We start from the raw sequence: 15,666 nt of genomic DNA, 5'->3' as shown, positions 1-15,666 counted from the left end.
TGTGTGTGTGTATGTGTGGAGTGGGGAGTGCTATATAGCGAATTGAGGCAAAGCTGAACTGGTAATCAAGAATCATGGGTTTTTCATTCTGGCTCTGTAACTTTAACAAATTCTTTCACGCTTCTAGTTCTCCATTTCTCATCTCTATGAGAAAAGTTTAAATTAGATGATCTCTGAGGTTCCATTTCTTGCTAAAATTCTCCTTGAATAGCTTGTAAATAGGACTACATTTTTATTTGGGTTTCAGAAAACAGGATGTAATTCATACCCTAGTGTTCCCAAGTTCCCCCAAGTTCTGAAATGTAGGCTTAGATTTTGATGCCTACCAAGTATGTGATTGCCATTATACATACATATATATATATATATATATATATATATATATATACACATAGATAGATGGATAGATAGATAGATAGATACCATAGTTTCTAGAAATTTTCCCTATCACTCTGAAAAGGCTAAATGACCCTGGTTTATCCTATTGTTTTTGTTGTAATAAAGGGAAGTAAAAGCTCTTTAACCTAGTTAGTTCAGATTTTAAAGGAAACAATATTGTCCTAAAATTATGCATGGGGTTATACTTATATTCCTAAAACATCAGAGAAAAAAAACCTAAGACTTAATGGTAAATGAACTTTTGCCATATTTGAATTAAACATGATTGCATTAGCTATTTCAATTGAATTTGCACCTAACTGAAGCATCTATATATATAAAAGACTAAGTGACAAGCCGATTGGTATGATGCACACTGACCACCACAGGGCAGACACTCAACGCAGGAGCTGCCGAGCTGTTGTGACTTGGCAGCGGCGGTTCTTGGGTGATGCATCCCAAAATTAGAGAGGAGGAAGCCCAATTCTGGCACCCGAGAACCGCCCTCTCGCATTCTGGGACTCCTCGGGGGATGTTGGAGAGCTGGTTTCAACTGGATCCCCGCAGGCCAGGCCAAAAGACCCCACTAGCTGGAGAGACCCCGCTCACTCCACAGATACTTTTTGTACTGCAGTGCTGCCCCAGGCGCAGCCAGCCAGGAAGGGACCATGGGAGGTTGGCTACAGGGCGTATCTGACCTGTCTTGCCCAGTCCCGTCCCATGGCCACCTTCTAATTAATTTCCTTTCAATGTGCATGAATCCGTGCACTGGGGCACTAGTTAATAATAACGAACCCTGCTATAATACACAAACACATATTACCGATGCCTTACATACAGAAAACACACCTCAACACATGCTAATGCAAGAAAAAATGACTGGCATAGTAGTTTCATCGGTGGGAAATGAGAAATCTAAACATAGATTCAAAAGCCTTAACAAAATATTTATCTCATTTTATAAGGTGGGATAAATATTAAAAAGTCTATATTACACTAGACATTCTGTAACCCAGGTTTTTAGTGACAAGAATGCACTCATGCTTTATTGCCTGCACTTAAAATAAAATAAAAAGCCCACATGATTTCTTAATTGGTGATTTTAGACCAAATTACATGAGTTTTGCGCTCCCTGAGCCATTCAATGTCTAATAGTGTAATCATTTTGATGGTAACCTTTGGTATGGTTTTTTAGAATGCCTTTCTTTCCCACAAACCAAAGAATACAGTCAGGCTTATATGATCTTTTTCATAGTGTATTAAATTTTTAAAAGTATTTTGGTCTATACACATGACTAGATTAATAATCAGGAAGTGAATTATTGTGAATTTATTTATTTTATATTTACTGTTGAGAGTATTTTTTTTAATATATTTTTATTGATTTCAGAGAGGAAAGGAGAGAGTGAGAGAGATAGAAACATCAATGATGAAAGAGCATCATTGATCTTGCACACCCCACACTGGGGATCAAGCCCACAACCCTGGCATGGGCCTGACCTAGAATCGAACTATGACCTCCTACTTCATAGGTCAATTCTCAACCACTGAGCTACTCTAGCTAGGCAAGAGTATTTTAAATTATGTCCTGAATTGATCATATTCATGACTGTGTATTATTTTTTTTTAATCCAGAAACATTTTGTAAAAGTAAAATGACATTATTTATTCTAATTTCAATAGTATTTTCTATTCTAATTTTACTTTATTTTTTATTGATAGAGAAAGAGAGAAAAAGAGAGAGAGAGCAACTTGTTGTTCCTCTTATTATTTATGCATTCATTGGTCAGTTCTCGTATGTGCCCTGACTCAGGATTGAACCTGCAACCTTGGAGTATCTGGACGCTTCCCTAACCAACTGAGCTATCTGGCCAGGGCCTATTCTAAGTTTATTTTAACCTCCGCTTTGAAGCATTTTTAATTGGTTTTAATGAAATTGAATTGCATATTCATATTTCAAAGTATGGTCAGGAACTAATTCCTTTTACTGTGAGGTTGTTTTTTCCCGTTTGCTCTACGTGTAAGACTAAATGATTGAAGTACAAACTTTCCGTGACATAGTTGCAAGAATTCAGTTTTCAAACTATCCATGTGAGCTCCAGTTTCTACATAGACTGCTTGATGTGTCTCAGTGTTCTGGGGGGTGGGGGGGTGGGAGGACAGAATATCTAAATTGTAATCTATTGTTGTAAAGATCGATGGATTTTGATGTTCTAATTAAGTCAGTCTTACTAAATTATTGCTGCCCTATACACATAGAAAAAGAATAAATTATCAACCATCTAATAAAAGAACATAATTTTATGAAAAGAATTCTGGAGATGTCCATAAATCATGACAGCAAAGCTAGAATGATTTCCCACCAGAACCCTAAGGTAGAATTTATATTTAATTTATTGCATACATTTTTTTAATGCATGGGTAGAAGTTTTTTGTATGAGATTTTCTTTTCATTTTTTTATTCCACCATTGATAAAAATCAATATTAAGAAGTTAGGTCAGCAGAAAAACCTGGTTCAGGGACAGTATTTTGCTAATACAAAGCTATTTTTAAATGTACATTTATTATATTTTAAAGGTTATAAAGCTTATTTAATATAATCTTGATCCACCACATTCATTATTTTTTCTCTTTTCCATTTTGAGAGTTATATTTTAAAGGGGTATCTTATGTGCAAAAAAAAAATTAGCTGAAACAGCTCTCAAGTACATCACAAAGGGGATTAAAGTCAGCATTCTCTCTCCATTAGAAGTTGTTGATGTGGAAATGTGAAATGACACTCACTGCAATGTGAAGACTGCCACGATGATGGTCTTAGTGACTTTATGATGCATTTATACAAATTATGAGGACATAGAGATGTATGCGTATGGAAACACATTGTTTTCCTTCAGTTGTAGAAAGTTATTGAATATAATTTGTTCCTGTACCCTGTTGCCCCTTCTGTTTATGTATGTGGTTTGTAGTTCACCTAAGCACAATTCTTTCTTTTGTCCCCTGTGCATGCCCTGCTGCGAGATCATAGTGGGCACTCTCTTAGCCATAAATTTTCCACAGACTTTTCCCCCTTACAAATATGACCTTATGTACTTGAACTAAATCCAATTGACAACGTAGAACATGTGTAAGAAGAACAGAGAATTGCAGGCATTCTAATTCCAGGGAGACTATTCTCTAATTCTATCCCCTCTCAATGCAGAGTTGTGCACATTGAAAACTGTCCCTATTTGTGAACAATTATAAATACATGCACGCCGTTTTACACTATTTATGGGCCAAATTGTGTTTGGTTAACACAGATACTAATTATATACCTACCATCATATAAAAATTTACTCATTAATGGAGTTTTGTCTCCTCCTTCCCCAACAACCACCTTCTATATATGAGGTATGGAAAGGTGAAGATATACTTTTTTCTTAATTACAATTGTAACTGTATCATTTGATAGAATGAAAACAACAGGTAGTCTCCTGGGAAAACAAACTAATGCCCATGGCAGCCTCATAGACTACACAACTTGCAAATAGGGCCTTGAACAGTTACATAGTCTGTGCCAATACTGTGGACTGGGTTGGGGGGAGGGGGGAGACAATGGGATGCCTTTGGTTAACTTCCCTCTGAGCCCTCAGCTAACAGATACATGGACAGATCATCTGAAGTTTAGTGGTGGCATCTTTTTTGTTTACTGTGGGTTTCTTTCTTTAAGAATTTGTTATTAATGTGCCCAATTATGTTAGCTGTCCCAGAGGTCACAACATCATTCATCATCTCCTTGTAGATTGGAATAAATCTTACTCTTTTGACATTATCATTCCAAATTTCTTGATGCTGCTAGCCACCATGTAATGCATTTCCTTTGATCCAGTGATTTTTAATTTATATCAAATCCCCACAAAATTGCTTTATACTCTGAAACTGCATTTCTACATAATGTCATGTGTGAAATTCACTGAAATGACATATTAAGGAAAAATATTAATAAAAAACCAAACTTGCCCAATATTAGGTCAATATTTTCAAATAAAAACACATTTTAAGCAAAATAGGATGGAGAGGATATAGTTTTAAACCTTTGCAGAACAAGAAACTGAATATGTGAATTTAAATAAAATATATAGAAAACTATGTACAATAACAAAAGTATCTTGTGTCTTATATTTTGTTAATAGAAGCTGACACATCATTCCTTGCTGCCATTGGGTATTGTTAGTTATATGACATTTAAAAATAGGACTGGAATGAGGGTTCCTCAAATCTTGACATACCGGGGAACACTTCAAAACTAGTTATGTGGATTGTTGAATTCTAAACTAGTATGATGTTTTCAAACAGTTTGAATCTTAGCTTTAAGATAGTGAATTTCATTTAAAAGACTGAAATAATGATCTTTGAACCTGTTCATCTTAGCAGTTTTAAAAATATATAATCAATGTGTCTTTTTAAAATTATATAAATTTAATAAGTATAGCTATAAAAGATTGACTATTGATGGGTTTTTCTTTTTTTAAAAGTAGAACATTTATTATCTTATATAATCCCTAAATAGGGTAGGCTTTAGAGTTGAGCGACTCAGTGGCTCAGAAATATCAAAGAAGCCAGGTAGTCTCCATAGCTGTGGTAGGCAATCCATACCTTGTTTCAGCTTTGGACTAGTTCTTCTGGTCACAAGATAGCTGCCAATAGAAATTGTGAAAAGTAGTGTCCTTAATTTCATGCATTAGGAGAAAGGGAGAGAGAGAAGAAGATAGAGATATGGGTGGGGAGAAGGGAGAAATGTCTTCCTTAGGGAAGGATGTCTTCCTTAAATATGAAATATAAATGCTTTCGTTTATTCTGGTTGAACTAGTTTAGATTATATGCACACTTTATGATCATTTAGAGTCACCAGGAAAATGCTATCCATTGATTTGCTTTGACTAATCAGAATCTATGCTCCGAGTTAGAAATGGGTAAGCTTCCTGAATCACATGGGTTATATGAGAGATCAATGGATAGTTGAGCAGAATTGGGATTCTCTTCTGAAGGAGGAAGAAGGGGTGATAAGTAAACTGACAGGGTCCCCTACACAACCCCACTTTATGCCATTTCTCTTTCCCTGTCATCTCCTCGGTAGATCAGCAACTTTGGTAACAGCCTTACAATTTGGCAGCGTAAAGAGTGTAGAGTCCTATGGACCTGAGTTTTAGCCATGGGTTTCCTGTCTTCTAGTTACCTGATTTCAGATTCACGAGGCCACTTTCTTGAGCTTCTGTTTATCTGTTAAGTAGCTTAATGTTGCTGACTGTGGAGCATTTCAATTCGGTACTATATAATTTCACTCTCTAGTCTAAAGAGTGTTAATTATTATGTTTCATTATTGCATGAACTTTGTTTATAGAGACTCTTTTGGGTCTTATAACCTTCAAAATACCTTTCTGGAAAACACAGCTCTGTTCATGAAACAAATCACAAATGAGATTTTCAAGTTATGAGAGGCCTATTAATGGAGTAAACTAGATAATTTATTCAGCTCTCTAGGTGATAGAATATACTTTTGAATAAAAATAATTTTGCATTTGTATATTATCTGTATTAGAAGCTTAAAACTGCTCATATAAGCTTATTTTCTTTTTAAAGACATATTTATTTTCAACTTGGTTGCTAGCTTCTGTAATGTACTTTTTTCTGTTTTTTGATGTAAGAATTCTTATAACTAAATATATGTATTTGTAGTGCCTGGTCCTGTACCGGTCAATTCTCTTCAAGGAACATCCTTCGAAAATAAGATTTTCTTGAACTGGAAAGAGCCTCTGGATCCAAATGGAGTCATCACCCAATATGAGGTATTGGGAGGACAAGGAAGTTAATTGAAATGTGGATTAAAGGGAAATTAAAAGGAAAAGGGAGAGGAAAAGGAAAAGGGAAATAGGGAAAAATGAGTGAGGATTAAGAGATTAAAATAATTACTATTTCTCCTCTCTTTTAATTAGATATTCCTTGATCCCAAAATTTAGTATCAAAATAAATATTGTATGGCACCTAGAATTTTCAAATTCTTAAAGTAAATATATGTTTATTTTTGCAGTTGTTTTAGGAAAGCAGGATTGGCCCTTTCAAGCAGACTTAATGATGATTGTAAAGAATGAATTTTTATAAAATTGAGAAATTCATTTCATACTGTGATTTAGGAAAGGCCATTGAATGTCAGTTGTTTCATAGAAGGGGATTAATACTAAATATATATACATATATATGTATATATAAAATATATAATATTATAATATATATTATAAATCTGACTATATTTAAACTTTAAATATAAATTATCATCTTATTTTTAAATATAATATATTTAAAGAAGAAAAGAATGGATTTTTTTTTAATTGTATAAGTGTGTATTTCTGTACCTGCATAGTCAGTGTTGATTAAAGCATAAAGTGCTTAAATTTCTAATGGCTACAGAGTGCATCATGGCGATGGGAATCACAAGTGCAGTCTTATAATTTGTGACTATATTATCATACTTAAATACTATTTAAATAAAATTTATGTAAATTGGACAAAGTATAGATTAAGTTAATTAAAACAAATATTTGTTGAACCTATTCTGTATTTCATATGCATTAAAATATAAGATTATATACATAAGATTATATATTTATACTTAAGTACACTTTTTTAAATAAAAGAAAATAAATCTATATTGGTCCAATCATGGAGATAATTGTAACCATATTAAATGAGAAGAAAAGAACTGAAATTAAAATATGACTCACTCCACAAATGCCCTTTAATGCTATCTTATTTAAAAGGATTTATGTAAAATTTATTATGACAAATTGGACATGTAATAGGAAATGTATTTCTTAAAACAGGTTAGCTACAGCAGCATAAGATCTTTTGATCCCGCAGTTCCAGTGGCTGGACCTCCACAGACTGTATCGAATTTATGGAACAGTACACACCATGTCTTTATGCATCTCCATCCTGGAACTACGTACCAATTTTTCATAAAAGCCAGCACCGTCAAAGGCTTTGGGCCAGCCACAGCCATCAATGTGACAACCAATATCTCAGGTATATAAATGACTAAAGAATCGGTTTGTAATTGTGTGTCACAGAGTATCACATATACACTGAGTATAGTTTTTCTCACGTATTGAATCCTTAATATTATTCATGATTGAAGGCACTTTAAATAATTATTTCAATACAGATTATTCTTGGTTATATGTCCAAATCCATATGCATCTGAAATAGTCAATTTTAATCAACAGTGGTCTTTAAAAATATATATATATTTACTAGAAAGCTTTCAAAGTTCACTATATATATAATAGGCCTATAATAATTTTGAGGCGTTCTTAATCTGGTATCAGATCTTTACTGAAAAGGGATTTTATTAAAGATGATCCTTGCTCTACTATCTTAGTAACATATACCTTTGTCTCTCTGCTCCATTTTTACTGAGATTCTGATCATTTTAAACAAATAAGAACTTTTCTTTCTCTTAGAATCTCACATAAATTTATCTAGATTTTACAATGGCAGTGTGTTAGGTTGATAAACAAATACAATTAAATTTTCATTATGTTATGCTCATAGTTTAATAGTTTACTTTTGACTAGATTGTTTACAGATGTGACTTCTTCAGTCAAGTCATCAATTAAACCTTATTAATTTTTTTGCCAGAAATTACCATTGTAAAATGCCCCAAATCCAGCTTATGTAATTCTGCATATAATTTGTTTATGATTAGTAAAATAAGTATATATTATATATGTAATGAGTTAACACTGAAAATATTAACCCCTTAACATATTAAAATACTAATTTTGCATTTCTAAGTTATTCTTTTAATGTTTATTTTTATTATAAGTCTAGTTGCATATAAAAGTGGAATAATACATTATTAAAAAAAATTTATCATTGCTCTCAATTGGTGACATTTGTATCAGAAGAAAGGTACATAATTTTTAAGTCCAAAATGTTATTTGGAAATGTTTTGAAAAAATACAAAACATTAAAAATATATATCATGAAAAATTAGCTATTCCAGTATGCACTATAATCCCTTTAAAATATTTGTTGTCACTTTACTAGAAAATATGACTTTGTGATATCATGATATAGTGAGACATGTTGCCTACATTCTAGAATTAGCAGTAGTATTATAAATGACTAATATCTTTCAACAGAGATATCTACAGAATTTTCATAAATTTGTAAAACTGATAGCACTGAACAACTAGACCCTAATTAAAGACTGAATGCCGCTGAAACCGGTTTGGCTCAGTGGATGGAGCGTCGGCCTGCGGACTGAAGGGTCCCAGGTTCGATTCCGGTCAAGGGCATGTACCTGGGTTGCGGGCACATCCCCAGTAGGAGATGTGCAGGAGGCAGCTGATCGATGTTTCTCTCTCATCGATGTTTCTAACTCTCTATCTCTCTCCCTTCCTCTCTGTAAAAAATCAATAAAATATATTTAAAAAAAAAAAAAAGACTGAATGCCCATTTAGCATTTTTAAAAATTATTTCATTGCACTTTCAATTGAAGCAACCTGTGTACATGGGTACTCAATTGGAACTTTAAAAACTTGGTGCAACCACTATATCTTAGGAACACATAATACTCACGCTCAGGCTGACAAAATTTATGATTGTGGTTCTAAGCATCACTTGAACGGTTAAGAACTTACTGCAATTTATTCAATGAGTCCAGTGGTTCTATTCCTCGATATTTTAAAAGTAGTTTAAATAAACATGAAATAAAGTTATTGGAGAAATGATGCTTGGAGACATAATTTATATAGTTGTGTGTGTGTATAATGTCTATTGATTCTACTGCCTAAATAACTCTCAGATTATGTTCCTCTTTGCAATGTCACTTTTCCTTTCTTTCTAATTAGAAAATATTTTAAACAGATCATTGAAATATCTCTGTAAGCAGTATCCTTGCCTTTATACAACATATATTTCTTTTTTAAGTCCCTCCGCCCCCATCTATATATATATATATAAAGCCTAAGTGACCAGCCGACCAGCTGACCATTCGACCGGTAGCTGTGATGTGCACTGACCATCAGGGGATAGACACTCAACGCAGGAGCTGCCGAGCTGTGGTGACTTGGCAGCTGCGGTTCTTGGGTGACGCACCTGAACCTGACTTCTAGCCCATTGGCTCTCCACTTTGGGCCTGGCTCCCTACCAGGTCTCTAGCCCATTGCGGAGGTCATGAGTCTGGCCCTTACAGAAACTTTTTGACTCAGTTACCTAAATGATGAGACATGCAGGAAACTGCAGCCCCAATGTCTGGTGCCCGCTCTGGCCCAACCACTTAATATTGATTTCCAGTAGAGGCAGCGAATTTTCCCGCTACCACTCTTGGCTGGGAAACTGGCTGCAGCATCCCTCCTTCCAGGTGGACAGTAGCGCCAGCAGGCAACCTCCTTGGAGGGAAGGAGGCGAAGGAGCAGCTCAGGTGGAAAGAACGAGGTTCCCACCATGACAGGGCCAGGGCAGGAGCCTGACATTGAGCAGGGACTAGGCAGATTCCAGGCTAAGTAAATCCTGTTTGCTAAATAATTGCATTTTGCAGCTAAATGCCCATAAGTTATCAGTTACCACCAAATTTAGGGTAAAGTGAGATGAAAAAAGCGAGACAGATACAGAGAAAAAGTGTTATAATATTGGAAGAGAGGAGGGAGCCCAATTCCGGGGTGCATCACTCGAGAACCACCCTCTTGCAATCAGGACCCCTTGGGGGATGTTGAAGAGCTGGTTTGGACCTGATCCCCGCAGGCCAGCCGAGGGACCCCACCAGTGCACGAATCCGTGCACCGGGCCTCTAGTCTAATGTATTTAGTGGGATAAAATCCAATCATCCATGCATGGTTAGCATCTGTGGCTCATCCTTGTATAGTTCCTTCCATTCTCCACTCCTACCTATGAACACAAAGTTCAGGTATATTAAACTGCTTACAGTTATTAGAACACATCTTTTCATTTCATGTTAGGTGTCTTCAACCATACTGTTTTCTCTCTCTGGACTTTTATTATATGCGCTCTCTTTCTGGTGAGTTTTTACTCTTTTAACATTCAGCTTAAGCATCACCCAAACCCTGAAGCCTTCCCTGCTTCATCTTCCCTTTTCCCATCACTAGTTTAGGGTAGTGCTCTCCAGGTGTGGTCCCCAGACCAACCCCAACAATGTCATGTGGAAAATCTCTAGAAAGGCACATTATCAGGCCCCTCCCCAGGCCTACTGCATCAGAAACTCTGAAGGAAAGTGTTGGCAATTTGTGTTTTAAGAAGCCATCTAGGTGGCTTGGAGACCACTCTTTTAGCAAATTAACTGTCTTCCTCTTTGGGTCACCTAATATTTTGCTATAAATTTTTATGACCCTCATTTCTGATGAACTGTGATGCCCTCCTTTTAATTCTATTAATGTAAGAGACTACCCTTCACTTTCCTTTATATTTAGAGCTCACTGTATGTATTCAGTAAACGTTCAATGAATGAATGAAATACTTTAAAAATTGATTAGATGCCACTTGTTCTGTTATTCTCTAATAATGCACACATTTCATAGATTATAGACTCCCTCAAACATCCTTCCAAATGGGAATATTTAAAAGCCAATTGAGGCTACTTTTTCAACCAGTTGGAGAAGGAAGTTCCCCTCTCCCCCAACATTATCAAACATTTTGAAAATATATTTTCTTTTCAGATGTCCAGCAACTAATGTATTAGTTTGTGGTAAATAAAAACGAATGTTCCCATTCCCATTCATCACACGTCCTTGATATGTTTCTGTTGTAACCACAGTGGTGAAAATGGCCCAGATACTAATATGGGATCATGCTACAACCACTAGCTCATGAAGGGCACCTCCTCTCCAGGCATCCTTTACAGCACTCCCGCCATTCCTATCTCCGCATCTCCATGTGCAGCTCCATTACCAGGGCTCCCCATGGTCTCCACTGTTACCACCTTCATCCCATCCCATCATTGCTGAATTCAAGGACTCTGGGAAACGGAAACCTAAAACAGCTTCACGAAGTGTTTGGGGTGTGTCACAAATTGCCAAATTATTATTTAAATTTCAATAATTCTTGGCTCTGTATCTTCTGCTGTCCTCAATGCCCAGGGTTAACATTCAGGCATATGTTATTCTACAAAATAAGGATCATTTCAGACAATTAAGTATTAAATTGATGTTTTTCCTTGGTCAGGATCATTTATTCAACCTGAACTATGATATATTACTGTTAATTGATTGAAACCTTTTTTTTTTTTTTTTTTGGTCATTAATTACTCATCAGCTCCAACACTGCCTGACTATGAAGGAGTTGATGCCTCTCTCAATGAAACTGCCACCACAATAACTGTATTGTTGAGACCAGCACAGGCCAAAGGTGCCCCTATCAGGTAAGAGGAGAAAAACAATAGTTAAAGGAAAAAACAGCCAAAGTGAGGGATCTTTTCTCATAGTTACTTAGCAGCTAATATACTAGTGGTGAGTGGATCATTTCTGAGACAGTCATTTGCCAATTACTATCAGGAGTTTTATTTCTCTTTTGTTTTGTTTTGTTTTCATTTGGAGAAAGCCTGAAGATAGACTTGTAGTTAAGAGAAGAATGCTAAGGGGATATTTATGAATTCAATCATTCACCTCTCTGTGCTGTTTGATTTAAGAGCATTGCTCTTTTATTTTTTTCCAGTCCCATTTCATTTCACTTCCTCTGTTGATATCTATGGTATATGAGTTTTGAAGGTATTTGAAATAGAATGCGAAAATACCTCCTATCCAATGCATCAAATCCTTTATGCATAATTTCACATGAATGATTGAAAAATAGGAAGCTTTGAGAAAATAAAAATAGAATGAATGTAGCCTATGTGACCTTTTAATTCCTAAGTTGTTGCTTATCAGGAATTCCATAGGAAATATTAAAATTCAATTTGTATTTCCTTTATCTTTCCAATATTAAAATCCCCCATCTTACCCTCATCTTCCATATAATTATGAGCTATGTTTTCAGGGATTGAGTCAAATTATTCTAACCATTTTAGATAAATATTTAAAACTGATGCAAGATTCTGTTAAAAATTTGCAGATTTTTGTGGATACTTTTGTTTTCATATTTCTATTGATAAATAAAGCAAGGCACAAAAAATAGTTTAGATATTTCATATTTGAGTGATCTCAAGTTGTTTACATCTTTATTAAAAAGTAAAACTAATCTTTATGTGTAAAATGAATGCATTTGGCCTTATAAGCATATACTAACCATTCAGATTATCCTATGTCACTAGAAAGAAAGAAGTATTTGTAATTAAAAAATATATATATTGATAAAACAGCCTTAGTTCATTAAGAAAACTCTCTGGAGTCTGTCTGGCCAAAATACCTAGGCATACCACAGCAGAGGAAAAGAAATCTGACTGGATACAAAGTAAGGATGCAGTGCTATTCATGAATTGATGAACTGTGAGTCTGATGGCTGATCCAAAGGAGAAGGAGAAAATGCTTTCATTCAATATCTTTTTCTATTGACAAGTAGTCAGGATCATTCACACGTGCTACCTGTGATAAAATTTACTTTGTAGGTGTTCAGTTCTGCTACTGTTTTTTAGATGAGCTGCCAGGTATTTGCATTTATCTTATAAGAGTTAGATATCTGAGTGAATTCAGCTTTATTTAATGTAAGTTGGAAACACAGTGTATTATTTATCTATATAACATAACATACACTAACTCTTTAATCATTTAATCAATTTATTGCACAAATATTGACTGACCAGGTATTACGTGTCAGGCACGGTGCTAGGCATCATAAATCAATGATTAAAATGATCACAACGAAACACAGAGCCTGTCTCCCTATGTGTCATGGACAATGAGAACTGCTTGCAGCCTTGTAAATTCTTTGCTCATAGCTGGTGTTCAGACAATTTGTTGAATTAAATCAAATGTCTTTCTTCTGCTTTTTTATTTAACACAAAAATATTAATTACCAAAAATCCACACAGTCTGAATTCATGATTATGCAAAAATAATTCTTGATAATCATATATTCTGACACAGACATGCACCTCTTTGTACTTATTGGAAAGACATTTGTCCTTTTCTGAAATTGAGCCCAATGTCTGAGAAATACCAGTTTACACTTTGAACATAAGTGCTCAAATAAATTTAATACTACGAGAAGAAATAAATGATATATAAATAAAAAAAAGTATTTTAAACTAACATTACTACCAGGAAAAAAAAATCTGTTTTCCAACTGATAATCTAATCTTATCATTTCCATTTTTAGGTGTGTTGTTTTAAGGCATATATTTTTTAATTTCAGAGAGGAAGGAAGATGGAGATAGAGATAGAAATATCAATGATGAGAAGGAATCATTGATCAGCTGCCTCCTGCGCACTCCACACTGGGGATCGAGCCTGCAACCCGGCATGTGCCCTAACCAGGAGTCGAACCATGACCTCCTGGTTCATAGGTCAATGCTCAACAACTGAGCCACACTGGCCAAGCTCCTTTAAAAAAAAAAAATGATCTGTTCATGTATTTGGTATCACCCATAGGTGGGAGCCTGGTGGTAGAATCAGACTGGTCTAGTCAGGCATTTTGGCCTCAAATGAATCCAGCCTCCTTTGCTTTTTAAGTCCTCTAGTCATATCGCCCTGTCTTCTTTCCTTTGACCATGTTCCCATCTTTGGCATTGCCACTAGTAACTGTAGCCTTCTCTTGGCACTTAACTTGTCCAGGACTCCAATTTCTTTGAAAATGAGGGCCCAAACTTGATGTAATAAAAAATTCCAAAGCACTGTATATATGGTCTGGTACTTCAAGTCTTTTATTGGATCCTTATTACTACCTTCAGGTCCTTAAAACTCCTTTACTTTCCACCCAGTTTCTTTTTGTCAGTCTATCAGAATCTCTTCTTTGTATATGCTTGTTGTCATTGCCAGTCTGTGGCTCAACTCCTCCCCTCCCAATAAAAGCCATATCTATTTAGCACCTAGCTCAACCTCCTGAGAGCATCCATCAGTTATCTTTGTTTGCTATCATAAGCTCTAAATACTAGGATCTATCTTTCCTTACTTTACAGAATGACTAGCCTCTGCCAGACTGCATTTCACCATCCATTTGTCCCAACTCCAGTGAAATATCTAATTATTTCTTCTCTGGCCTTGCTAATGTCAAACAAACTCCATTTCCAAGAGCCTCTGTCATAGCACCTGTTGGGTAGAGTTTGTTCCTCAATGTTTCTATAAATGCATTCACTCAATAGCATTCAGTATGTGCTAGGTGCAGAGCTGGATACTTGGAATGGAAACCCACATAAGGTAATTTAGTGTGTGCCCCCAGGTGGTATATTACAAGGGAGGTAAAACAGGTCAAAAATAGTCCTTGTTAAAGTTAATGCCATGATTTTGAGCTTTGTTACTCAGAGGTGAAGAGCAGGAAATATGATGGCAACCAAAATGAAAATTAAACCTTTACTCTAGCTCATCAAAATGTTGGCAGTGGTGGCTCTGATCTTGGGAAGGCTGTTTATAAGAGAAATTGTAAGACATTGGAACTGGAGAAAATCTCCTGAAGCTGTAAAGAGACATTTTAAATTTTTAAAAAAAGAGGGAATATGAATTGTACAAAATTTGTTATTTGGTATCACTGAGAAGGTGTGAAACTAGTCAGATTCATAGATAGTTTAGTTATTAGTAGTTGAAAAATCCATGGCAGGCTGTCATTGATAATTTTAGACTCATCTCCAGCATTTTTAAGCATTTCATCAAGGAAACTATCTACCAGATGTAGCATATACTCAGTTTTTGAGCTAATGTCAAAATCCCTTTGTATATTCTTTTACAGTCTTATAAACTGAAGAGAAATTGTATGATGAAATGTCATCATTTGGCCTCCCGCAAAATTAAAAATGATTACATTCCAGTGTTTAATCACAATGGATTATTTTATAGTGAAATCATTTTTAGTTTTTTAATATAAGGAAATCATATTTTGACTTTTGAGTGAAGATTCATAATGCCAGTAAATTGATTTTAACTTAATTGTAGAAATATTTTTTAAATGTAATTAAAAGGAATGGGGAATATATGAAATATGGGTAGAGTGAATAAGCTCTTCAAGTGACTTTGGAATATTTTAAATTGCCAGAGTACTAAGCTCAAATAATATTTAAATCTAGCTAGAATTAAGTACCATTAGGTAATTAGACAACCACGAGGATGAGAAAGCACAGGCCCATTTCATGCAATCAGTCAAATCACTTT

The 15,666-nt window shown here is 35.1% G+C and overlaps 1 protein-coding gene across 8 annotated transcripts in view; it reads left to right on the top strand.

Annotated features, from left to right (window-relative positions):
• PTPRK (protein tyrosine phosphatase receptor type K) overlaps positions 1–15,666 on the top strand; it is a 482,252-nt gene that overhangs the window by 381,561 nt on the left and 85,025 nt on the right. For all 8 annotated transcript variants that reach the window (XM_036318388.1, XM_036318389.1, XM_036318391.1 and 5 more), the window contains exons 9-11: positions 6,095–6,204; positions 7,237–7,438; positions 11,687–11,792. In XM_036318388.1, the coding sequence (XP_036174281.1) occupies positions 6,095–6,204; positions 7,237–7,438; positions 11,687–11,792 (418 nt within the window). The remainder of the gene's footprint in view (positions 1–6,094; positions 6,205–7,236; positions 7,439–11,686; positions 11,793–15,666) is intronic.

The sequence above is a fragment of the Myotis myotis genome, unplaced genomic scaffold, assembly GCF_014108235.1.
Source record: "Myotis myotis isolate mMyoMyo1 unplaced genomic scaffold, mMyoMyo1.p scaffold_m19_p_7, whole genome shotgun sequence".
NCBI lineage: Eukaryota > Metazoa > Chordata > Mammalia > Chiroptera > Vespertilionidae > Myotis > Myotis myotis.
Note: the sequence above shows the minus strand (reverse complement) of the source record. Positions and strands in the feature narration are given on the sequence as shown.